The sequence below is a fragment of the Narcine bancroftii genome, chromosome 2 (assembly GCF_036971445.1).
Source record: "Narcine bancroftii isolate sNarBan1 chromosome 2, sNarBan1.hap1, whole genome shotgun sequence".
NCBI lineage: Eukaryota > Metazoa > Chordata > Chondrichthyes > Torpediniformes > Narcinidae > Narcine > Narcine bancroftii.
Window position 1 is genome coordinate 365,207,329 of NC_091470.1, and position 25,799 is coordinate 365,233,127.

At 43.1% G+C, this 25,799-nt stretch overlaps 1 protein-coding gene across 15 annotated transcripts in view; it reads right to left on the reverse strand.

The window, feature by feature from the left end:
* Nucleotides 1-25,799, reverse strand: part of LOC138755825 (intermembrane lipid transfer protein VPS13B-like) — a 1,263,706-nt gene that overhangs the window by 781,873 nt on the left and 456,034 nt on the right. For all 15 annotated transcript variants that reach the window (XR_011352575.1, XM_069922506.1, XM_069922508.1 and 12 more), the window contains 2 exons: nucleotides 6,016-6,150; nucleotides 421-600 (listed from right to left, as the gene is read on the reverse strand). Coding sequence is in view for 14 of the 15 variants with exons in the window: in XM_069922506.1 (XP_069778607.1) it covers nucleotides 421-600; nucleotides 6,016-6,150 (315 nt within the window). In the remaining variant the exon portion in view is untranslated. The remainder of the gene's footprint in view (nucleotides 1-420; nucleotides 601-6,015; nucleotides 6,151-25,799) is intronic.

Sequence of the window (25,799 nt, forward strand, 5' to 3'; positions counted from 1 at the left end):
CGTGCATCTTGGCGCCTCACAGTTCGGCAGGCAGCAACCTCCTTGGAAGAAGACCGCAGAGCCCACCTCACTGTCAAAAGACAAAGGAGGAAAAACCCAACACCCAACCCCAACCAACCAATTTTCCCCTGCAACCGCTGCAACCGTGCATGCCTGTCCCGCATCGGACTTGTCAGTCACCAACGAGCCTGCAGCTGATGTGGACATTACCCCTCCATAAATCTTCGTCCGCGAAGCCAAGCCAAAGATTTATGTTTGTAACTTAATTATATTCATCACTTCATTAGAAGATGACTTAACATGTGTGTTTTGTACTGGTTTCATCATTCTTAAACATAATTTATTGTAATGGCATTCATATATATCCATGGTAGGAATGCTAAGAAAAGCAAAAGTAGAATATCTAGAGTTAATTCTTACCAGAGTTGTGATAGCTGTTCATTTGCAGAGGAATCTGAATAGTGAAAGCCAGCAGGTCAGGAGCGAGAAGAGATTCAGGTTTCCTGGTTTCATTCAGCCATTTGCTCTTATGCAAGTCTCTTGTGTCTGAAGGCCCTTGTATTAATGGAATCAGCTTCTCCTTCTTCCCATCACTTCCTCCTATTTTGGAATGAAAAATTCTGTCAATAATTTTCGTCTCTTGTATCAACATCTCAAAAGTATCTACACCCCAAAAGAAAAGCAAAACACATTGGGCTATTTACAGGAAATATTGTACTTTAAATTATATTTTGATTAAAACATACTCATTAAAATCAACTACACTTGCCCATCAGCCAAGAAAATGTTGCTTGAACTTTTGATGGTACTCCTTGGAGTTCAGAAGAATGAGGGGGGGAACTCATAGAAGCATGTTGAATGTTGCAAGTCCCAGACATAGTAAATGTGGCAAAGTTGTTTCCCATGTCGGGATGTGTCGAGCAAAAGAGCACAATTTCAAGATTGAAGGACACCCATTTAAAATAGAAATACAGAGGAATTTATTTAGCCAGAGGAGTAAATCCGTAGAATTTGCTGCCACGGGCAACTGTGGTGGCCAGGACCTTGGATGTATTTAAGGCAGAGATTGATAGGTATCTGAATAGTCAGGGGAGAAGGCAGATGAGTGAGAGAATGGATCAGCTCACGATGGAATGGCAGAGCAGACTCAATGGGCCAAATGGCCTATTTCTACTCCTATATCTTTTGGTTGCATGTTCCACTGCCCCTGATACATTCAAAGATTTTTCAAACCACAATCTATGACCATAAGGTGCTTTGAGGAATCACACCTTAAAGAAGTGTTTTCATTTTGTTTATTGAGAACTTCTAAGGGACATTGTCGAGTTTAAGATATTTGGACATTGAAGCGATTTCATAAAACTTACTTCCCTCTGGTGAAAAGAGCAAGTTATTCCTTTTAATAAACATGGCACTCTGATCTAATAAAAATATGTGGCAGAGCCCTTGAAAGGGATTCATAGGATTTGTTGTGTGGAATCCAGCCAAGTGAAGAGCTACTTCATAGGACAAAATACTGCCAATATAGTACACTTCAAATCTTTTTATTCATCTTTTTAAGCTGGTGGACAACCAACAACAATGCCAATCCCCGCTCAGATTCCTTCCTTCACATCAATGCCAGGAACTTCTAGTGCCATAGCTCCTTGATTTAATATTCTTCCCTGTACATCCCACCAGCACTCCAGTCTTCCTAATGCTTTCATGACATGGGAGCTGCCTGTGAGACCTCAGGCTGAATTGAGATGATTCACACTGGATGCCAATGAAGTTATTTGAACCAATAATCTGATTAGGATACTGGATTAAGATTTTTGGTGGAGAACTAAACATTCTTCTGGATGGCAATTGATCTTTTGAAAAGACAGGTTTCACAAAGTGATTTGTTTGAATGGATAATCAGTCTCAGTGGTTCAGACAATTATTCTCACTGGGATTACAGAAATTGAACGGCCATTACTTTTCAGAAAGACAACGACCGCTCTGGGCCTAGGAGGTGACTCACTCCAGGCGATGCAAATTTGTCCCACTATGGTAGTCACAGGATTATGGGGGTGGCCCTGCTAAGTTTCTGGTCCACGCTGACAATGAGGAAAGTGGCCACTGCATATTAAGAGAACATGGTCAAGCTTCAACACATTTGGTACCATGTTATTGCTAAATGAGGGCAGAGATTGCTTCAGTTTGAGCAAGTGCAAACAGAAATAATCTATTGGTCTATTTATGACCTAGTGATAAAGCTAGTGCATTTCTGTTCACAAACTGAGATGATCACCCATTTTTCTTCTTTCTTTGTGACCTCCACTGATTTAGTTTTACTGGCTTTCTTTGAGACCCTCACAGATGCAAATGCTCTTATAATTCAAAAACAGAAGCAATCCATGGATGAGACGACCATACATTCAAGTGCATAATATTGAGCCAAATGTAATCTACCTTCTCTCCACTCCCCATCTTTTTTTTCCAGCAACTGCCTGCTTCCTGCTCATGACTCGACAAAGGGCTCAGGCCCAAATGTTGGTTATATCCCGTTGTTTTCTATAGATGCTGCATGACCTGCAGAGTTTCTCTAGCACTTTTCCATATTACAACACAATCATGACATCTGCAGATATTTCGTGTTTAACTCCATTCAGCGGCTCCACTGCAAAGTCTCTTCAAGGGATGCCTACCCTGAAAGAGGTCCTCCCCTCTTCGAAGAGAGTTTTGTGAAGGTCTCTCTCACTGCTCCACATCTGCAATCCCTGTTGCTCTCAAGTTCTCTCCCCCTACCCCCCCCCCCCACCGCACCTTTTTATTCAGGCACATGCCTGCTTTCCTCTCATTCCTTGCTGAAGGGCTCTGGCCCGCAACATTAGTTATATCCCTTTGCTTCCCAGAGACGCTGTGTGATCTGCTGAGGTTCTACAGTACTTTTGTGTATTGCACTTTAATCTACCTACGACAGGGGAATAAAGCTCTATCTAAATAAAACTAAGATAGCTAAAGGCAATAAGAACAGAGAATGCTGTAACTATTCAACTGGTCAGGCAGCATTTATGGAGATAGAAACAAAATTTAGGTGCCCTTTCCTCAGATGGATGACAAGTATGTTTTAAGTTGGAGAGGAGTACGACCAGTCAAGAGAACAAAGGGAGGAGAGGAAAAGAAACTGAAAGATCCAATGTTGTGAAGACCCTATTAACTGCAGATGATCTTTGAAGCCAAAGGGAAATATAAGGAAAATCAGAGAAGACAGATGAAGAAGTTAGATCAAACTTGGAGAGATAAGTGGCCTTTTCAGGGTCCTACTATTTGGAAGTTGATCTGCTTATGAGCCCTTACTATTTGCAATCTACCTCTTGTGTTTCAATGGACTAAATGAATGGGTGTACTTCAAAAGCACCGATGGCTGTGAAATACTTTCCGACCAACATTTTTTTCATCCTTTCTGCCACCCATTCTCATATTCCTTCATGCAATACCAATGAACTGGAAAAGAAGGGACCACAGAAGAGACTGCAGACCTGGAACAAAGAAATTGTCTGCTGGGGAGGAACTCAGCAGATTAAATAGCATCAGTGGGAGGAAAGAAATGGTCAACAATTCAGGCCGGAACCCATCATAAAGGCACTTGATGCTGTCCTGATAAAGGTTTCCAGACTGAAACGTGCTGCTTGACCCACTGAGTTCCTCTGACATATTATGCTTTGAATTGGAAATGAATGCTGGCTTGAGAGGCACCACATGATCCACTGGAAATCCAAAGGATACAAATGGAAAATCTGATATCTGTACCACCGTGTCAAACCATTACCGTCTGCTGTTAGCTTCCACCATGAAAAATATTATTACGGGTGATAATAGCAAAGCTAGCACTTATTGCCAATCCCAAGTGGGTTTCGGGAGGTGGTAGTGACTTGCCTTCCTGAACCACCAGAGCCGTTGGGGAGGGAGTTCCAGAATTTAGACCAGTAACAATGAAGGTCCGGTGATATTTTTCCGAATTACATTGATGTTGAGGGTGCTCTTCAGCAAAAACAAAATGCTGTTAAGACTTGGTAGGCTGGGCAACCTCTATACAAAGAGTCAATAACCTTTTATCAGAAAGCTCTGGTTGGCTAGTTTGGAGATATCTTAAATGTTTCATTAATCTGAAGCATGAATTCTGTTCCTCTCTTCACAAGTGCTGCCTTTAATGCAGATTTGTTTTCCAGTATTTACATTTTTTGTCTCATTTGCAAACTTTTGTCTTTGCTTTTTTTTCCTCATGTTTCTCATTGTGGTAGACGGGGTGAAGGGTTTAGGGTGCGATGATGAATTAGCCTCGTTGCTAATTGTAATATAACTTGCACATGATACACTCTGCGGCCATGTTGGTGTCGAAGGGAAAGAATGCATTAGAATGTTTCATGTGGATGGGATGTCAATCAAACGATTGCTTTGCCCTGGATAGTATCAAGCCTCGAGTATTATTGGAATGGAATTCTTCCTTGCAAGTGGAGAGAATTCCATCAAACTCCTGGCCAGGGCATTGTGGATGGTGGAAAGGCTTTGCAGCATCAACTTAACCGATTAAAGAAGCCAATCTCAAAGGAAAAACAGTGCTGTTATTTGAAGGACAGACAGATGCTCAAGCTCCATTTAATTTCTTCAAGGTGCCTTAACTTCAAAACAACAAGCTCAGTTGGACAGTTGAAATGTTTTCCGCTTGTGAAATCAGACATCCTGGCAACTGTTCATAAAAGCACAGAGAACCTATTGCAAAGATAGGAAAGGTTTGCGCTGAGAGCTCAATCACTTGGAAACAGGTGAAGGCAATTAAACTTTCAGACCAAGGACCATCCACAAGAAAGATTTTAATCTCATCACTTTAGATCCAAACAGTCAGAAATGTAACGATAATGCACTGCTCCAAAAAATTCTGCTCTTTGCTTTTTTGTGATGTTACTCATAACGAAGAAAAAAATGTGAAATAATTCCTTTTAAAGCTCAGCATTATTGTAAACCGAACATAGATTAGAAGTAATCATCATTTATAGAAATTGAGACCATCCTCTAATAAAGGATTAAAATCTATCGGCTATTATAATACTACATCCACAATGTGGTAGCAATTGCCTATTGAATTCTACATCTGAAATGCAATTCCATTGAACTGTTCAATCAACATTTATTACCATATCAAGTATTTAATGTATAATACATCGGACAAACTTCTACTCCATTAAACTTTATAGCTCATATTTGCATTAAAGAAACTATACTAATTTAATTTAGACATACAGCATGGTAACAGGCCCTTCCAACTGATGAGCCCATGCCACCCAAACACCCCAATTAACCTACAACTCCCGAAAGTTTCGAAGGGTGGGATGAAAGCAGAGCACCTGGAGGAAACCCACACAAACACGGGGAGCTCATACCAACACCCTACAGACAGCATCAGATTTGAACCTCAGTTGCTGGCATTGTAATAGCTTTGCGCTATCCGGTATGCTAACCATAACACCATTCTCTACCTAGATTATGTCTGTGAATGGACAAAATAATGAGAGTGAAATGTCTTAAAATTGAAGACTCTTTAATAGAATTAATGGTTTCACCATTGTTAATTTAAACTACTCAACACAATTTTGAATGTACAGTTTCTGGCATCATTTTGAAGTTTCCCATGCAAGCATGTAACTGAATATACTGCTTTAACAAAGTGGAGAAAACCACATACTGTATATATACACACCTTATAGATCAGGCTTATTCAAATGCCTGTACATCAAAAAATTGTATAGCAATGGTTAAGAATGAAACTTCAGGGAATACAAACAAATTCCAAAAGAGTTTAAGTCAGATTTTCACTGCCTGATCATTGCATCTAAAAGGTAGAATTGTCCAACGACAAAAGAACAAATCTTTTGGGGGCAGCTGATTCATGACAGAGAAAGCAAACTCTAATTTCAGTGACTTCCCATATAAAGAGATCAGCCAATTTTCCTGCACAGGCAATAAACTTTGAAATGTTCCAGCTGCACGTACCTGGGGCTTTGGCACAAGCTTTTATTGATCCCATGGTCCCCGAAACACATTTGACCAATGATGTGCTACAGTACTTCAACTCAACGTTTTGGATAGAGCCTTCCAGAGTTGGCAATGGATTCTGGGATCTCACACCTAATAAAAGAGAATTGCAAATGAAGTAGTCTGCTGCATTTAAAGAATCCCAAATAGTGAAGTTATTTCTCCACACTTTATGTTCTACAAACTGCGAGGCGGCACATAATCGTGTGAGCTTGGTGTGGAGTTGAATAAATAGCAAAAAAAAGTGCATCGATGCAGTCCTAACTATGAATAATTTAAAAACTAAATTATGATCAGTTTTAATGCTCAGATATATTCAGATTTATAAACCAACTAAAATGACAAGTTGTGACCCATGATGACATCTAATGAAGATAGTTAATCTGACAACAAAAAGCAATAAATTAAATCGAAGCTTCAGGTGCACTTTCAAGTTCAAGCTTATTATTATCCGATTATAGAAGTACAACTGGACGAAACAGCGTTCTTTAGTCCTTGGTTCAAAAACATGCAAACACACATACAGACATAGCACACAAACACACACAAACTATTCATATGCAGTACATATACATATATACATATATAAAAATATCAATAAAATTTTGCCTGCACCATCCACGATGCAGCGTGTATTCACTATACCTTTCGGCAGGGTGAAGTTAAAGATGAAGCACAAGCTACAGTCTCACATCATCTCATTCCAGCAAGTCAAAAGTGGTTATCAAGCCCAGTTTACAAAAGTCCGCTGCACTCCGTAAAATTATCTTGACTTAAGTCAAATGTTTAGTTCATTTTTTGTTCCCATTCCTCTCCTTCTCAGTTTCAATCTCTAACTGTTAGAAGAGAATGAATGCCTGCACAGACTATTCTTCAATGGGACAGTGGAGTTTCAGGAAGGTAGACAACCAGACAATGTAAATGGGGTTCTGCCTGAATGCAAAAAGATGCATTCAATCTGGCACAAAGAAATACAAAGAAATACACACCCACCTGCCCAGTCTTAATAAATCCGTTACAGTTCACAGAAGTATGGTGAGTGCATGCACTTTACACAACAAAATATTTTAAATAGGATATGTGACAGTGACTTGAAAGACAGAATTGATTCTATCTTGGGATCTTTCAGATCTATCAGTGATAGCGCAGTAGGTTTGACAAAGATGTAGATTAGAATATCCATCAAATCTACCCTTGATAGTTTGGCCACTGCAATAAGTAGCAGTGCCTTACAATTTCAAGATAAAAAGATTGAATGAATTGATATTGGGTCCATTATTGTTTCTCATCTATAGTAATGATTTGCATGATAATGTAGTTGGTGGATGACACCAACATCGGTGGTAGAGTCTACAATGAATTAGGTTATCCAAGATTACAAAAGGATCTAAACCAACTGGGATAGTGGGGCAAGGAATGGCACCTGGAGTAGAATTTGGACTAGTGTATTTTGGGGAGCTAAGTCAAAGAAAGAAAATGGCATGGCCGTGGGGAACAAAAAGACTTAAGTTCCCTTAAAATGGTGACAAAGCTAGACAAGATGGCAAAGAAGGCATTTGGCATGCTTGTCTTCATTGGTCAGGGCACTGAAAGCAAGTTGGGACATCATGTTACAGTTGTACAATATGATGGTGGACCGAGTATTTCTGGGAGCATAGCTATTAGGTCCAGAACAAATTCAGCAAGATGTGAACACAACTCGAGGGCTTGAGTTATAAAGTGAACAGGATAGGCTGGGGCTTTTCTTTCTCTGCAGCTTTGGAGGCCAAGGGGTGACCTGGTCGAGAAATATGCAATCACGAGGAACATCGAAAGATGAATGGTCACATTCTTTCTCCCAGGGTACGGGTCTAAAGCTGGGAAACAGGAAAGATTTATATGAAAAGATTAAGGAACATTTTTTTCACACCTAGAATGGTGGGTAAGTGGAACAAGCTACCATTGGAAGTGGCAGAGGCAGGTACAATTTCATTGAAAAGGCATTTGAGCAAGTACATGGACAGGTAAGGGTTGGAGGAACATGGGCCAAACACAGGAAAATGGGAGAAGTTCATGTAGGCAACGTGACTTACATGGCCAAATTGAGCTGAAGGGCCTGTTTTCGTGTTGTTTATTTCCAAGACTCTATGATCCTTGCTTTGCTAATTAAACTGTTGTTTTTCATGTTTGCATTTAATTCTTTCTCAAAGAGGAAAAAAAAATCAAGCAAATGAAATAAAGGTACTGAAGACATTTTAAAACAGTCAGGTGTTCAAATTTGCTCAAATTGGGTTTCAAAAACAGTTTAATATTTTCTGAAAATTAGTTTGAAGTGCACATTTTTGCAAACTTCACAGGCCTTGAGCAGTTTTTATTTTTTGCTGTGATTGCAAGCTTCCTCTTTTACTCAACAAGTTTACGTAGTTCATTATTAAACCAATGTGCTTATACTGATGGTTATTTTGCTAACCATTTAACTCCCCTAATTTAATCTTTGCCTTTATTGGCTTGGAAGTCTATCCTGTTTTATTTTCAAACATACAAATTAAAAAACTAGACATGAAAAGGTTGCTTTGCTGGGATGGAAAGTGGTGTGAATGATATTCATTTATTTGACATTAAAAGAAATGTAAAACACATTCATTTTGCAGCGGAATTGTCAGCATAAAATGGAAATGTTAATTAGTCCTCTATGAGCATCAAAAATATCAATCTTATATTTAACAAATATAATTTCAGTAAAACAAGAGCAACTTTAGTGCAAAACCATGGTAAACTGCAGGTTAACTACATTCACATATAAATACATTAAAAACATGCTCCAACCATAAAAAGCTCAATATTTAATGCGTAACGTATGCATATCCCAGAGTTGTCGTATTATATCATAAAATATATGTGCTACATATAATATAGGCCATATTGTGTGTAGCACAGCATTGTCTGCGATGAAGAGTATGATTTTACAGTCAGCCGTTTTCATTTTAGACAACTACTTTCAGAATATACTGTCTCCAAATGTAATGTCTGTCTGATGTGGCAAGATAAATGGAAAATAAATGTTGCAGAAAATGATCTCACCTTTAAATTGAATTCTATTTCATGAGTTCTGTAAAGCATATGTGAGCAAAGACTACTGCAATAATTTCTTGTATCAATTTGCTTTTTATTTGAATTCCGAAGATTAAAGTTCAGATTTATTGTCAGAGTGCAAACATGACATCACATACAACCCTGGGATTCTTTCTCCTTCAGACCAAGAAGAATTATCTCATTCCATTTCAACTATTGATGATCAATGACTGACAGTCCGCCGCTTCAATTAAATAATAGCCTATGCTAATCCTCAAACAAGACCTTGCTCAGAGAACAACTCAATGCTTGTCACAAACCATTTATGTTTCTGCAAAATGAACAAAAGCACCCGAGGTAGGAGTATCCTGTGGCACTTTTTCAACTTCACGATCTCTGACATTTAACAATGGGAGTTCAAAGAATTAACAAGAGTTTATGTAATATTTTAATTATAATATTTCTTTGGCTTCTTTGGCTTGGCTTCGTGGACGAAGATTTATGGAGGGGGTAAATGTCCACGTCAGCTGCAGGCTCGTTTGTGGCTGACCAGTCCGATGCGGGACAGGCAGACACGATTGCAGCGGTTGCAAGGGAAAATTGGTTGGTTGGGGTTGGGTATTGGGTTTTTCCTCCTTTGCCTTTTGTCAGTGAGGTGGGCTCTGCGGTCTTCTTCAAAGGAGGCTGCTGCCCGCCAAACTGTGAGGCGCCAAGATGCACGGTTTGAGGCGTTATCAGCCCACTGGCGGTGGTCAATGTGGCAGGCACCAAGAGATTTCTTTAGGCAGTCCTTGTACCTTTTCTTTGGTGCACCTCTGTCACGGTGGCCAGTGGAGAGCTCGCCATATAATACGATCTTGGGAAGGCGATGGTCCTCCATTCTGGAGACGTGACCCATCCAGCGCAGCTGGATCTTCAGCAGCGTGGACTCGATGCTGTCGACCTCTGCCATCTCGAGTACCTCGACGTTAGGGGTGTGAGCGCTCCAATGGATGTTGAGGATGGAGCGGAGACAACGCTGGTGGAAGCGTTCTAGGAGCCGTAGGTGGTGCCGGTAGAGGACCCATGATTCGGAGCCGAACAGGAGTGTGGGTATGACAACGGCTCTGTATACGCTTATCTTTGTGAGGTTTTTCAGTTGGTTGTTTTTCCAGACTCTTTTGTGTAGTCTTCCAAAGGCGCTATTTGCCTTGGCGAGTCTGTTGTCTATCTCATTGTCGATCCTTGCATCTGATGAAATGGTGCAGCCGAGATAGGTAAACTGGTTGACCGTTTTGAGTTTTGTGTGCCCGATGGAGATGTGGGGGGGCTGGTAGTCATGGTGGGGAGCTGGCTGATGGAGGACCTCAGTTTTCTTCAGGCTGACTTCCAGGCCAAACATTTTGGCAGTTTCCGCAAAGCAGGACGTCAAGCGCTGAAGAGCTGGCTCTGAATGGGCAACTAAAGCGGCATCATCTGCAAAGAGTAGTTCACGGACAAGTTTCTCTTGTGTCTTGGTGTGAGCTTGCAGGCGCCTCAGATTGAAGAGACTGCCATCCGTGCGGTACCGGATGTAAACAGCGTCTTCATTGTTGGGGTCTTTCATGGCTTGGTTCAGCATCATGCTGAAGAAGATTGAAAAGAGGGTTGGTGCGAGAACACAGCCTTGCTTCACGCCATTGTTAATGGAGAAGGGTTCAGAGAGCTCATTGCTGTATCTGACCCGACCTTGTTGGTTTTCGTGCAGTTGGATAATCATGTTGAGGAACTTTGGGGGACATCCGATGCGCTCTAGTATTTGCCAAAGCCCTTTCCTGCTCACGGTGTCGAAGGCTTTGGTGAGGTCAACAAAGGTGATGTAGAGTCCTTTGTTTTGTTCTCTACACTTTTCTTGGAGCTGTCTGAGGGCAAAGACCATGTCAGTGGTTCCTCTGTTAGCGCGAAAGCCGCACTGTGATTCTGGGAGAATATTCTCAGCGACACTAGGTATTATTCTATTTAGTAGAATCCTAGCGAAGATTTTGCCTGCAATGGAGAGCAACGTGATTCCCCTGTAGTTTGAGCAGTCTGATTTCTCGCCTTTGTTTTTGTACAGGGTGATGATGGTGGCATCACGAAGATCCTGAGGCAGTTTACCTTGGTCCCAACAAAGCTTGAAAAACTCATGCAGTTTGGCATGCAGAGTTTTGCCGCCAGCCTTCCAGACTTCTGGGGGGATTCCATCCATACCTGCTGCTTTGCCACTTTTCAGTTGTTCGATTGCCTTATATGTCTCATCCAGGGTGGGAACCTCATCCAGCTCTAGCCTTAGGGGCTGTTGAGGGAGCTGGAGCAGGACGGAATCTTGGACTGAGCGGTTGGCACTGAAAAGAGATTGGAAGTGTTCTGACCATTGGTTGAGGATGGAGATCTTGTCGCTGAGGAGGACTTTGCCGTCTGAGCTGCGCAACGGGCTTTGGACTTGGGGTGAGGGGCCGTACACAGCCTTTAGAGCCTCGTAGAAACCCCTGAAGTCGCCAATGTCCGCGCTGAGCTGGGTTCGCTTGGCGAGGCTAGTCCACCACTCATTTTGGATCTCCCGGAGTTTGCGCTGAAGATGGCTGCATGCACGACGGAAGGCTTGTTTTTTCTCTGGACAGGACGGCTTTGTAAGGTGAGCCTGGTGGGCAGCTCGCTCCTTTGCCAGCAGCTCCTGGATTTCCTGGCTGTTTTCGTCGAACCAGTCCTTGTTTTTCCTGGAGGAGAAGCCCAGTACCTCTTCAATGGATTGCAGTATGGTAGTCTTCAGCTGATCCCAGAGGGTTTCAGGGGACGGGTCCGTGAGGCGGATTGCATCGTCGAGCTTTGCTTTGAGGTTTGCCTGGAAGTTTCCTCTCGCTTCATCTGACTGCAGGTTTCCAACATTGAACCTCTTTCTGGGGGCTTTATTGTTCCTGGGCTTTGGCTTGAAGTGAAGGTTGAGCTTGCAGCGAACCAGCCGGTGGTCAGTGTGGCATTCCGCGCTAGGCATGACCCTGGTGTGGAGCACATCTTGTTTGTCACTTTCTCGCACCAGGATGTAGTCCAGGAGGTGCCAGTGTTTGGATCGGGGATGCATCCAGGTGGTCTTCAGGCTGTCCCTCTGCTGAAAAAGGGTGTTTGTAATGACAAGCCGCTGTTCTGCGCAGAGCTCCAACAGGAGGCGCCCATTGTAGTTGCACATGTCGGCGCCATGCTTGCCCAGGATTCCTGGCCAGGTTTCTGAGTCTTTGCCAACGCGAGCGTTGAAGTCGCCAAGGATGACAACCTTGTCGGCTGTAGGGGTGCATTGGATGAGGTTGCGCAGGTCAGTGTAGAACTTGTCCTATTCTGCTGGTTCCGCCTGGAGGGTTGGAGCATAGACACTGATGAGGGTGATGCGACGCTTATTTTGAAGGGGGAGTCGCATGGACATGATTCGGTCTGAGTGGCCTGTCGGAAGGTTTTCGAGTTTGGAGGCAATGGAGTTCTTGACCATGAAGCCTACACCAGATAGGCTTCGTTCATCCAAAGGCTTGCCAGACCAGTAGAGTGTGTAGCCCGCGCCGCGTTCTTGGAGGCTGCCTACATCTGCCAGGCGGACTTCACTGAGAGCGGCTATGTCGATGTCAAGTCTGAGGAGTTCATGTGCAATGAGGGCAGACCGACGTTCAGGTCGGTGGCTGTCAGCCTTGTCTAGCATGGTTCTGATGTTCCAGCATGCTAGCTTGAGTTTGTGAGCATCTTTTGAGGGGGAGGACGTGGAGGGGGAGGACGTGGAGGGGGAGGACGTGGAGGGGGAGGACGTGGAGGGGGAGGATGTGGACCTGTTCTCGGGCCTGCGCAAAGGAGCTTTTAGGTGGAGTGCAGTGTGCGCAGTACTGGCCCCACCCTTTACACCCATGGTTCGTGTGCCGTGGCCAAGCAAGCTGGGACGTGGCAGCGAGGTCCTTGGGTCGTAGGTACAAAAAATGGATGCAATGCAAACAATGACTAATCAGGACAAAGGTTTAGTCCTCAAGGTAGATAATAAGGAATGTCTTAACATACCCCGCGGGGGGTGGACATGTAACAGATTGAAAGATCCAAGCAAAAAATAGTGAATAAATAAATAGGACAGAATGTTGTACAAGAGCCACACCTGTGTGAGTGAAGAATTCAGAACATCTTAAAATATAGGAGAGAACCAGATTACACAATAAGGCTAAAAGGGGTTTAAAACGCATCATCCTTTTCATTGTTACTCTACACTCTGCAAATTGTGCTCTTTACTCAGTTGTATGAACGTTAGCGATAACCTGTTAGAACGCTGGCAGAAGAGCTCTTCTCACTGTACTGGGCATAATGTGACAAATGAACACAAAACATGTTTGTCACCACATACCATTGAAGTCAGCATTATGCTGCAAACAAACCAATTAAGCTAAGGACTGAACTCCATTGGGAATACGTCCAGGGAAGTGAAGAAAAGGTGCACATTGTGGATATCTTTGGCTTGGCTTCGCGGACGAAGATTTATGGAGGGGGTAAAAAGTCCACGTCAGCTGCAGGCTCGTTTGTGGCTGACCAGTCCGATGCGGGACAGGCAGACACGATTGCAGCGGTTGCAAGGGAAAATTGGTTGGTTGGGGTTGGGTGTTGGGTTTTTCCTCCTTTGCCTTTTGTCAGTGAGGTGGGCTCTGCGGTCTTCTTCAAAGGAGGCTGCTGCCCGCCAAACTGTGAGGCGCCAAGATGCACGGTTTGAGGCGTTATCAGCCCACTGGCGGTGGTCAATGTGGCAGGCACCAAGAGATTTCTTTAGGCAGTCCTTGTACCTTTTCTTTGGTGCACCTCTGTCACGGTGGCCAGTGGAGAGCTCGCCATATAATACGATCTTGGGAAGGCGATGGTCCTCCATTCTGGAGACGTGACCCATCCAGCGCAGCTGGATCTTCAGCAGCGTGGACTCGATGCTGTCGACCTCTGCCATCTCGAGTACCTCGACGTTAGGGGTGTGAGCGCTCCAATGGATGTTGAGGATGGAGCGGAGACAACGCTGGTGGAAGCGTTCTAGGAGCCGTAGGTGGTGCCGGTAGAGGACCCATGATTCGGAGCCGAACAGGAGTGTGGGTATGACAACGGCTCTGTATACGCTTATCTTTGTGAGGTTTTTCAGTTGGTTGTTTTTCCAGACTCTTTTGTGTAGTCTTCCAAAGGCGCTATTTGCCTTGGCGAGTCTGTTGTCTATCTCATTGTCGATCCTTGCATCTGATGAAATGGTGCAGCCGAGATAGGTAAACTGGTTGACCGTTTTGAGTTTTGTGTGCCCGATGGAGATGTGGGGGGGCTGGTAGTCATGGTGGGGAGCTGGCTGATGGAGGACCTCAGTTTTCTTCAGGCTGACTTCCAGGCCAAACATTTTGGCAGTTTCCGCAAAGCAGGACGTCAAGCGCTGAAGAGCTGGCTCTGAATGGGCAACTAAAGCGGCATCATCTGCAAAGAGTAGTTCACGGACAAGTTTCTCTTGTGTCTTGGTGTGAGCTTGCAGGCGCCTCAGATTGAAGAGACTGCCATCCGTGCGGTACCGGATGTAAACAGCGTCTTCATTGTTGGGGTCTTTCATGGCTTGGTTCAGCATCATGCTGAAGAAGATTGAAAAGAGGGTTGGTGCGAGAACACAGCCTTGCTTCACGCCATTGTTAATGGAGAAGGGTTCAGAGAGCTCATTGCTGTATCTGACCCGACCTTGTTGGTTTTCGTGCAGTTGGATAATCATGTTGAGGAACTTTGGGGGACATCCGATGCGCTCTAGTATTTGCCAAAGCCCTTTCCTGCTCACGGTGTCGAAGGCTTTGGTGAGGTCAACAAAGGTGATGTAGAGTCCTTTGTTTTGTTCTCTACACTTTTCTTGGAGCTGTCTGAGGGCAAAGACCATGTCAGTGGTTCCTCTGTTAGCGCGAAAGCCGCACTGTGATTCTGGGAGAATATTCTCAGCGACACTAGGTATTATTCTATTTAGTAGAATCCTAGCGAAGATTTTGCCTGCAATGGAGAGCAACGTGATTCCCCTGTAGTTTGAGCAGTCTGATTTCTCACCTTTGTTTTTGTACAGGGTGATGATGGTGGCATCACGAAGATCCTGAGGCAGTTTACCTTGGTCCCAACAAAGCTTGAAAAACTCATGCAGTTTGGCATGCAGAGTTTTGCCGCCAGCCTTCCAGACTTCTGGGGGGATTCCATCCATACCTGCTGCTTTGCCACTTTTCAGTTGTTCGATTGCCTTATATGTCTCATCCAGGGTGGGGACCTCATCCAGCTCTAGTCTTAGGGGCTGTTGAGGGAGCTGGAGCAGGGCGGAATCTTGGACTGAGCGGTTGGTACTGAAAAGAGATTGGAAGTGTTCTGACCATCGGTTGAGGATGGAGATCTTGTCGCTGTGGATATAAATACTGAGAAAATAACTGTCAAGCAATGTATGTGACATTGTCAACTTTAGACTTTCTGCCAGTATTTTTATCACCAACTCAACAACCCGTGTGATGAGTAAAGAGGATTAGGTATGTGTGAACATGAGAGCGAAGAGGACAAGCTTATCTTCACAGGGAATGGAGATATGTGTCAGATGAGGATTTCAGAAGCTATTTTTCACCTATTCACATGGTAGCAGCATGAATGACAATTTATTTGAAGAAATAAATTGCAGCTGTCTATTTCTTTTTGAACAAAGCATTGAACTTATTCTACCTCCATCTTAAATTGATCCACACTGATGTTATTTCTGTTTAAGATATCGCTATGAAAATCATTCTGGACATGCATTTGATAGTATCCAGGAATAATCTCCCATCAATTGAAGACGTCCACATGAGGCATTACCTCAGGAAGGTTAGTCAAAACCATGAAGGACCCCAATTGCCCTGGTCACAACCTCTTCTTTCCACTACTTTCAGAAAAAAAGGTACAGTCGTCTGAAATATCACATTTCACGGTTCAAAAACAGAATTCTGGCCTCATCGTAAACTACTCCAAGTCTGCAAAAAAACCAGTCTCTAGTACTGTTTTGAACACCAGTTTTTTATTTTTATTACTTTTCTCTGTAAACAAAGTAGCTCTTTGAGTGAAGTAAGAATTTCTGTGTAGACGGACTTGGATGTAGGGACGGCCGCACACGCACAACAACACTGATTATCCAAAATGATCAGGACCAGGCCCTATGTCAGATCAACGTTTTTTCTGGAGAACTGGTCATTTTTTTTTTAAACCAGCCCAGTAGCAATAGCAAATCACTTGTATCAATGCTTAAACAACAACAACAAACATCATGAGAAAGCTTTGTAAGCATTAAAATATTGTTTAATTCTCACTCAAAAAAATGCTGGCAGCAACACCGTTGCCCGCCATCGATCTTCAACATGAACCCACTGCTGCTACAGATTCCCCCGCCCAAGGGAGGCTTCCCGGGCCAGTGGAACACTCACGAGCGAATTGGCGGGCTCCTGACTCCCTGGTCTCCAGAGATCCTGTTGAGCCCTGACACCAAATTCTCCTCTAAGCCTACCACACACACTTACCAAGGCGCCCGGTGTGCGGTAGTAGGCCAAGGGGAGGGTTCGGAGTCGGTGTCAGGAACTCTGCTGTGTTGAGGAGGGAGGGAAGGAAGGGGATAGGAGGGGAGGGAATGCCACTAAGCCCGAGATCCAGCTCCTGCCTGGGAGGCCAGTCTCCTTGGTGATGCTGGGACAAGGGATTCTTACGACTGCTTGCAGCTGGGAGACAGTGACACACATTTGAGAGGAAGAGTTTGAGAAGAAGAGTTGGAGAGAAAACTCGATGGGTAAAGAAGAAATGGAAAGTGAGAGGGGAGGGAGTTACCTGAAACAAGAACAATTGTCATTCTAATTTCATGTCGAGTGAATTTAAATGGTATTGCAAAAACAACAAATGCAAACTCATTGTATATAATATATTATATATATATATATATATATATATATATAGTAATATAAGGTAGCCTATGACCATGTCATCCTTTGGAATAGATGCAGGAGTGGGCCATAGTCCTTTGAGCCAGGACCAGCATTCACTGTAATCATGGCTGATCATCCATAATCAGTACCCCATTCCTGCCTTCTCCCCATATCCCTTGACTCCGCTATCTTTAAGAGCTCTATCTAACTCTTTCATGAAAGCATCCAGAGAATTGGTCTCCACTACCTTCTGAGGCAGAACATTCCACAGATCCACAACTCTCTGGGTGAAAAAGTTATTCCTCAACTCCGTTCTAAATGGCCAATCCCTTATTCTTAAACTGTGGCCTCTGGCCACCCCCAACATCGGGAACAGGTTTCCTACCATCCTAACACAATAAACATTATCATAATCATATCCAAAGCACTTCATCATCTTTTGTGCAATTAGGATAAAGTTTTGTTATAGTTGTTTGACCATGATTGCATTACCATTCATCTTCGGTAAGATTTCTCTTGCTGTAACATAGAAGATTATCCATCAAGTCGGACAGGAAGCTGATCAGGGCAAAGGTCAGCTTCCATGAGCTTGCAACCTGGAAAGTCATCTGATCACCATGACAGGAAACAGGTTGAAAGTCACCCTGTTGATCAATGTCAGACCCTACCCACAGGGAAAGACACCTTCAAATTGGTGGTCTTCCTCACTTAAAGTCACCTGGGCTGGTCCCCGAGAGCTGCAGTTGAAAACCCTGCACATGGTCTAGCTCGATCTCTTTTCTCTTTGGAACTATCCCTGAGCTCTACTCCAGGTTGTGAGCCATGGGCAACGCTGCAGGACTAATTGTAAGATGAGTGTCGGTAAAGGGTGGGAGCTATTTGTGGCTTGCACCCAGGGGAGACAATTGTGTCTCACCCATTGTAATAGATATATAACCTTGCTCATCAGTGTGCCAAACCTGTTTGTCAGGGGAGGGGTGGCAGGTACTGTTTTTGCGAAACCTCAAAATAACATTTTAGTTGTATCAAAGCATTACTGGTTTGCATGTGGGTGTGTATGTCACATGTAAATAAAGTTCACCATTTGCTGGTCCATGGCCTTCTGCACAGTCAAACTGAGGCCACATGCAAATTTGAGGAACACCTAACATTCCGTCTAGGCACCCTCCAACAAGATGGTATCAGCATCAACTTCTCTGGCTTCCATTACCCCCTCCCCTGTCCCTATCCCTCTGTCTCCTTTCATACAGCTCCTCACCCCCTTTCCCTCTCCATTCAGAGAGTTATCCCCTCCCCCCTACCGCTTTATGCAGACACCTGCTTGCTTCTTGATGAACAGCTCAGGCCTGAAACGTTGGTTATGTATCTGTGCGATAAAGAATGCTGCATGACATGATGAGCTTCTCCAGCACCTTTGTGTATGATACTATAATTACAGCATTTGCAGACTTTTTTGTTTAACTTTAAAATTCTCGCCCTTGTTTTCAAATTTCTCTAAGGGACTCATTCTACATCCTTGAGTAATCTCACTCAACATGACAAATCAGTACTCTTCTGATTCCAAGCTCTTAACATAACATAACATAACAATTACAGCACGGAAACAGGCCATTAGGCCCTTCTAGTCCGCACCGAACCAAACACCCCTTTCTAGTCCCACCTCCCTGCACAATGCCCATAACCCTCCATCTTCCTCTCATCCATATACCTGTCCAACCTTTTCTTAAATAATACAATTGACTCCGCCGCCACTATTTCTCCCGGAAGATCATTCCACACAGCTACCACTCTCTGAGTAAAGAAGTTCCCCCTCATGTTACCTCTAAACCTCTGCCCCTTAATTCTTAACTCATGTCCTCTTGTTTTAATCTTTCCTCCTCTTAACGGAAATAGTCTATCCACATCCACTCTGTCTATCCCTTTCATAATCTTAAATACTTCTATCAAATCCCCTCTCAACCTTCTACGCTCCAAAGAATAAAGACCCAATCTGTCCAATCTCTCCCCATACTCCAGATGCTTAAACCCAGGCAACATTCTGGTCAACCTTCTCTGCACTCTCTCCACTCTGTTTATATCCTTCCTATAATTAGGCGACCAGAACTGCACACAGAACTCCAAATGAGGCCGCACCAACGTCTTATACAATCTCAACATCACCTCCCAACTCCTATATTCCATGCAATGATTGATAAAGGCCAGCATACTAAAAGCCTTCTTCACCACCCTATTCACGTGAGTTTCTACCTTCAGGGAACGATGTACCGTCACTCCTAAATCTTTCTGCTCTTCTGTATTCCTCAATGCTCTCCCATTTACCACATATGTCCTATTCTGATTCTTCTTACCAAAATGAAGCACCTCACACTTATCAGCATTAAATTCCATCTGCCATTTTTCAGCCCACTTTTCTAAGCAGCCCAAATCCCTCTGCAATCCTTGAAAACCTTCTTCATTATCCACTATTCCACCTATCTTAGTATCGTCTGCATATTTACTAATCCAATTCACCACCCCATCATCTAGATCATTAATGTATATAACGAACAACAATGGGCCCAATACAGATCCTTGAGGCACACCACTGGTCACCGGCCTCCAACCTGACAGACAATTATCCACTACCACTCTCTGGCCTCTCCCCTTCAGCCAATGTTCAATCCATTTGACTATCTCAAAATTTATACCCAAAGACTGCACCTTCCTAACCAACCTTCCATGTGCCTTCACCAACCTTCATCAGCCCAAATTTAATTGTCCCATTCTTTGTGTTCAGGCATCACGTGTCAAAGTCCCAAACTCTGAAAATTCATTCCTCAACTGTCCAGCTCCCTGTTTCTTCTTGTTTACAACATTTCTGACCTCCTTTTTTGGATATTGCCCCAATATCGCCATTTATGTGGCTCAACATGAAATTTTCTAGGGCGTGCAGCAGCGTTCTTCTATCATAAAGCAGTGAGGTTGTTCAACCACAGAGGAGGGAGAATTAGTGCCATGTAAAAAATTAAATCAATGAAATGTGAGTTTATAATTTTTTTATGACTTATTTAAAATGCTAACTTTCCTGACCCAAATAAACATCCCTCTATTTCCTGAAGTCCAGCACCTCCAGGTTCAACAACAGTTTTTGTTTCCCCCCAATTGTTATCAGGCTCATGAACCCCCTGTACTAACCCTAACCTGTTTGCAGCATTCAAACATCATTATTTTGGCACTAACTGCATCTGTGAATATTTATCTATCCTTTTATTTTTTTTGTCTCATGATACATTTTGGTAATTTGGTATTTACTATTTTTATTGGTGTATCTTGTGTGGCTGCAGCAAGTAAGAAGTTCGATGCATCTGTCTACGACTTGTGTACATGAGAATATGCTCTTAAAAACTCAAATTCCGATGTAATCCCTGATATAACATAGGAAACAAGATTAGCACAAAGATGTTCCCAAACAACAATATGTAGGGAAAAAAGATAATCCAATAATTTATAAAGAAACATCAAATGGTTACCAAACCGATGTTCCCCACACCTTGATGAAGGGCTCAAGCCTGAAACGTTGATGATGTATCTTTACCTTTGCTACATAATAAAGGCACTGTTTGACCTGCTGAGTTTCTCCAGCATTTGCATGTTTTTTCACTTCACCACGGTGTCAACAGAATCCTGTGTTTTATCACACTGCGATTGATCGTTTCACCCTGATGGTCCTACTGGCTCTCTACCAAACGAAATAATGATTTATAACTCTTGCCACTTATCCAGAGGTTTGAACTTTTAAAATCACCATATCTTTATCCCATTCCCTCTGGATTGAAATGTTTCCCATCATGTCGATTTTAATTCTCTTCCCTTTAAAAGTCGATACTAAATTGAGGGAAAACCCCTAGGTTCCGCTTCAATTTTCTACATTCATCTGAGAGGGGAGTTCAGATCAGGGCAACATCCCACAGGAAAGTTGCCAGTGCATGACTTCCTCAGCCCTGGACCACATCGTCAGTCCAGATGACATTTCCGAGCCTGGGTGGCACAATCATCTGACTTAAGTTCTAGTTTAGTTCAGGGTCACATGTACTGGGATACAGTAAAAATCTCAGTTTTGTGCACTCTTCCCATTCTCCATCACCATTTTGAATTTTTTTAAAAATGAGATAGGAGAAGAGTTAGTGGAAGTTATGTCAATATCTCCCAGTAACGTCCTGTCAGGCTAAGAAATATATTATATTTAAAAAATAAGAGAGCAAATGCAAATACCAGATAAGATCTGGAATGTACCAGTAAATTGGTTCAGGTACAATGAAAACTGTGGAAATACATTCAGAAAACCATGAAGCTCCATCATAATATGAGAAGATAACAATGTGTGTGTGTCAAAGGGGTTTATGAATACGAGCAAAATAGCAGACTGGGCGGAAAGCTTTCAAGTGTGAAAATTGCCAGGAGAATTTTTTTAACTCGCACATGGTTTGTAAGATTGTGGAATGCACCCTCAAGAGGTATTGACAGAAATGCATTGTAGGTCAATTTATAAGAATGGATTACATTCATGGTTGAAGGAGAATAAGGAAAAGCTTAAACCAGATGCACACATGGGATTAGGTTTATGTTCCAAGACAATCTGCAAGGATAAAATGGCTTGGACCGTGCTTCACTTTCTGCACACACCAATTCAAAGACAACATTCTTCCTCCTGTTTCTTTTTTCCCCCAATTCACTGAATCTGAGTGTTGCTGCCAAGCTTTAATTGATCAACCCTTGAACTGATGACGAGTTACCTTCTCGATCCATTGCTCCAACACCGCAGAAAAACCTGAAATAAAAATGTAAAGAAAAATCTTGGAAACACTCAGCCAGTCAGGCAGCAACGAAAGAATGAGAAACAGAATTAAAGTTTCAGGTCTGAGACCCTTTATCATAACAGACCCTTCTTGCCAGAACAGCACAGTTCTGAAAAGGCTTTTTGGACCTGAAACATTAACTCTGTTTCTCTTTCCAGTGATGCTCTCTGACCTGCTGAGTGCTTCGAGGTTTTTGTAGTTTCATGCCGAGTATTGTTGGGTTGGGAGTTCTAAGATTTAGATACAGTGAGACAATGAAGGAACATCAACAAAATTCCATCACAGGATTCAATCGCCCTTCACAGTGTCATGAGGTTCACAAGAATATTCTGTTCAGCAAGTTAGAAGGAAATTTAATAGCAATTTTCATTCACATAACACCTTTAAAATATGTTTGAAACTTACTTAAGTTGACTGAAACATAAAAACTGGAACAGAGAAGTTCATCAAGATCATGTTTGATCATTTAGCTAGCATAATATTTCTCTACTATGCCAAAAACTCTAGTAATCTCCATTTGAAGAAATTGAAGGACAAAATCTTCCACAGTAGAGGAATTAATAGATCCACCATTTTCTGTGAAGATCCTTTGAAAATGGCCTGCCCTTATTCTCAGAGATGAAAACAAGGAAACAGAAGGAAAATTTTGGGACACTTGGTTCTTCAAGCCTGAACCACCATTCAATAAGACCACGGTATGAGCTATGCTGGCCTCAACTCCTCTTCTGTGTCAGTTCACCAGAATCCTCAATTCCTCAATCTTTCAAATATTTAACGAACTTCACCTTGATGCCAGAGCTGCTGTAACGGCAGTACTGCCACTGGTGGGGACCCATGGAGAGCATGGAGCGGAAACATAGCACTCCTACGGGGTCCAATCGCACAGTCTGACTGCTTTAAAAGGGCCTGTTAAAGGAGTCGATGGTGGTTTTATTTAAAAACCCGCAACCGCAAAGTCTGGGCCCAAGATGGCAGCGCCTATGATCGGCACCATTCATGAGGGGTTGTAGACTCCAGGGAAGCAGAGAACTGGAGCAGGGCATCAGAAAATAGAGAGACCCACCCCCCACCCCGAGAAGGAGAAGCAGAGGAGATGACCCAAGGTGGCATGGCAGCGATCCAGCGAGGGATTCTGCGGCTGAAGGACCCACACGGCAGCGGGCTGTAGGTGTCACAAGGTAAAGAACAAACGCAGGCTGTGAGCAGCTCGAGACTGCAGTCAAGGGACTCACACCAGGCTGCTGAGTGCGAGAGACTGGCTCAAAACTGGCTGAAGGGGTACCAGGTATCAGAACCAGGAAGCAAGAGGATGCCGAGAGTGCCGATGGGTTCCTAATTGTATTGGAGGTTCGGATCTGGAGCTCGCCTTGCCAATGGTTTGGACTTGTCTCTGTGTGGCTGCAGAGCCTGGAAGTGATTCCACTGAAACTCGGTAACTCTGGGGGACTCTCTTTTGCTTCTCTTTCTCTGACAGAAAGTGGTGCTTTTGGAAATTTCTGCCGATTGCAAATCTGTCTGCCTTACAGCAAACAAAAGGCAATTTTGTGTAATATGAGATTTTTTGATTACATGACAATAAATTTTTTTCTTGAATCTTGAATATACCTAATGATCTGCCTTCTACAATATCTGGGGAGCAGAGTTCAAGAGATTCACAGTCCTCTGAGAAATTGACTGGCCCCTTGTTTTGGAATTATGTTTTGTTCTTTTCATGAAAACATGACAACATATACCCTGTCAAACCACCTTAGGATCTTGTATGTTTCAAGGTCACCCTTCATTCTTCCAAACTTTCAGGAAAACTGATCTAAACTGTCCAACTTCAGCTGCTACGACAACAACCTCATCCCAGGAATCAGTTTGATAAATCTCTTTCAGACTGCCTCCAACTCACTATATCCCTTTTTTTAAAAAAGGTAAAGGGGCCATTTCAGGTATGGCCTCATCACACACTGCGCTCCTGGAACAAAATCTCCAAATTCAATCCTTTTGCAACCAAAGCAGTTGGCCGTGCCTGCTAACATTCAAACTTTTTCTTTCCATTCACATGCCACCTTAAGTAATCCCTATACCATAAGTGCTGTGTGATTAGTAAGGGATTACTTAAGGTGCTATGTGAGTGAAGGGGGGGGTGGGGTGGGGGGGAATTGAGAACCACCGCTCTAGACCCAATTGTTACTGAAATATTTGGCTTGAGAAAAATTGTCATTGACCCATTTCCTTTGGAATTACGAAACCGTGTACACAACCAAGTCACCTCGGTATGATTAAACAGTGGTTTTCACCTTTTCCTTTCCACTCACTTGCCACTTTAAGTAATCCTTTACTAATAACAGAACACCTATGGCATCTTCTTTGGCTTGGCTTCGCGGACGAAGATTTATGGAGGGGTAAATGTCCACGTCCTATGGCATGGGGATTACTTAAAGTGGTATGTGAGTGCAAAGAAAAAGGTTGAAGACCACTGGACTAGATTATCTAAATCCTTCTGAACTTGACTGATTTACATTCTCTCTCCATTGGGATAATAATCTGCCTTTTGATTCATCACACATCCCCACGTAAAACTACATGGGCGGTACAGTTCATGGAGCAAGGTGGCATGGTTAGCAGGGCAGTTAGCGCGACACTGCTGTAACACCAGCCACCTGGGTTCTCCCTGTGTCTGTGCGGGTTTCCTCCAGGTTTTCTCCCACCCTTAGTGCAGGGGTTGTCGGTTAATTGGGCAGCATGGGCTGGTGGGCCGGAAGGGCCTGTTATTGTGTGTTTGTATGTCTAAACTCATTTTGCCAGGTTGTCACCCACTCATTCAATCTATTTGATCCACTGAAGAAGCACAATCTCAAACCATGTCCTTTCGCCTATTTTTGTATTATTGGCAAACTTCAAAACCTGACTCTTTTGACCTCTTCAAGGTCATCAATGTAAATAGTAAAAGTTAAGGGTTCCCAAACAGTCCATAAGTTACATCTTTAAAAAGGACACATTTATTCCAACTCTTTATTCTCTACACGATACCAAGTTTTTAATTGATCCTAACATCCTTATTCCAATACCTTGAGCTCTTATCCACAATCCTGGTTCATAAGTTATGTGGAAGCTTGTCAAATGCTATTTGGAAATCTAAATACACGACATCAACTCTGTCAATGCTCACTGTCGAATACTCAAAAAACATGCTGACAAGGTTTGATCACATTCAACTTCCCTAAATTTTTATCAGGGCGACAGTTGCAAATCCCAGAGGACATCTGTTGGGGGAGAGATGTCAAATGTAGGTTTCATTTACACCCAGAGTGGAATGCATTGTTTCAGGTGGTGGGAGCTGGTACAATAGGGACATCAAAAAGGCTTCTAGACAGTCAGGTGAATGTAAGGAAAATAGAAGATTATGGGTGTGAGGTAGGGAAAAATTGGCGGCGTCATCTTACATAGTTCAGAAGGGCCGAGACGGTTCTATGAGAAGTCATATCCTCTTTGATTATTGAATGAATGATTTATTGTCAACTGCACAGATGCACTGAAATGCTTCCTTTCACAGCAGCTGCCCAAGAGGGTAAAATTCATGAGCAAAACATTATAACAGTACAACTCTGATCATCGAAATGAGGATATCCGAAACAAATCAGAAATCCTCATTTATCCAAAATTTTTTCAGAGCCAAACTGACCAGGGATGTCAGGTTCGCAGCACCGGGCGGCAGCAGCGGGGATCTAGGCCTCCTGGGCAGGAGCAGGGCCCTTGGGCTTCTGGCAGAAACAGGGCCTCAGTGGGGAAGTGTCAGTGAACGCCAGTGGCCAGCATACTTTTTGGTGAGAAATAAACATTATTTTAATGCTTATAAAGCCTTGTTGTTTAAACACTGTTACGACTGCTGTTTTTAAAAAATCACCAGTTCTCCAAATAAAAACCATTTATCTGAAATAGGCCCGGT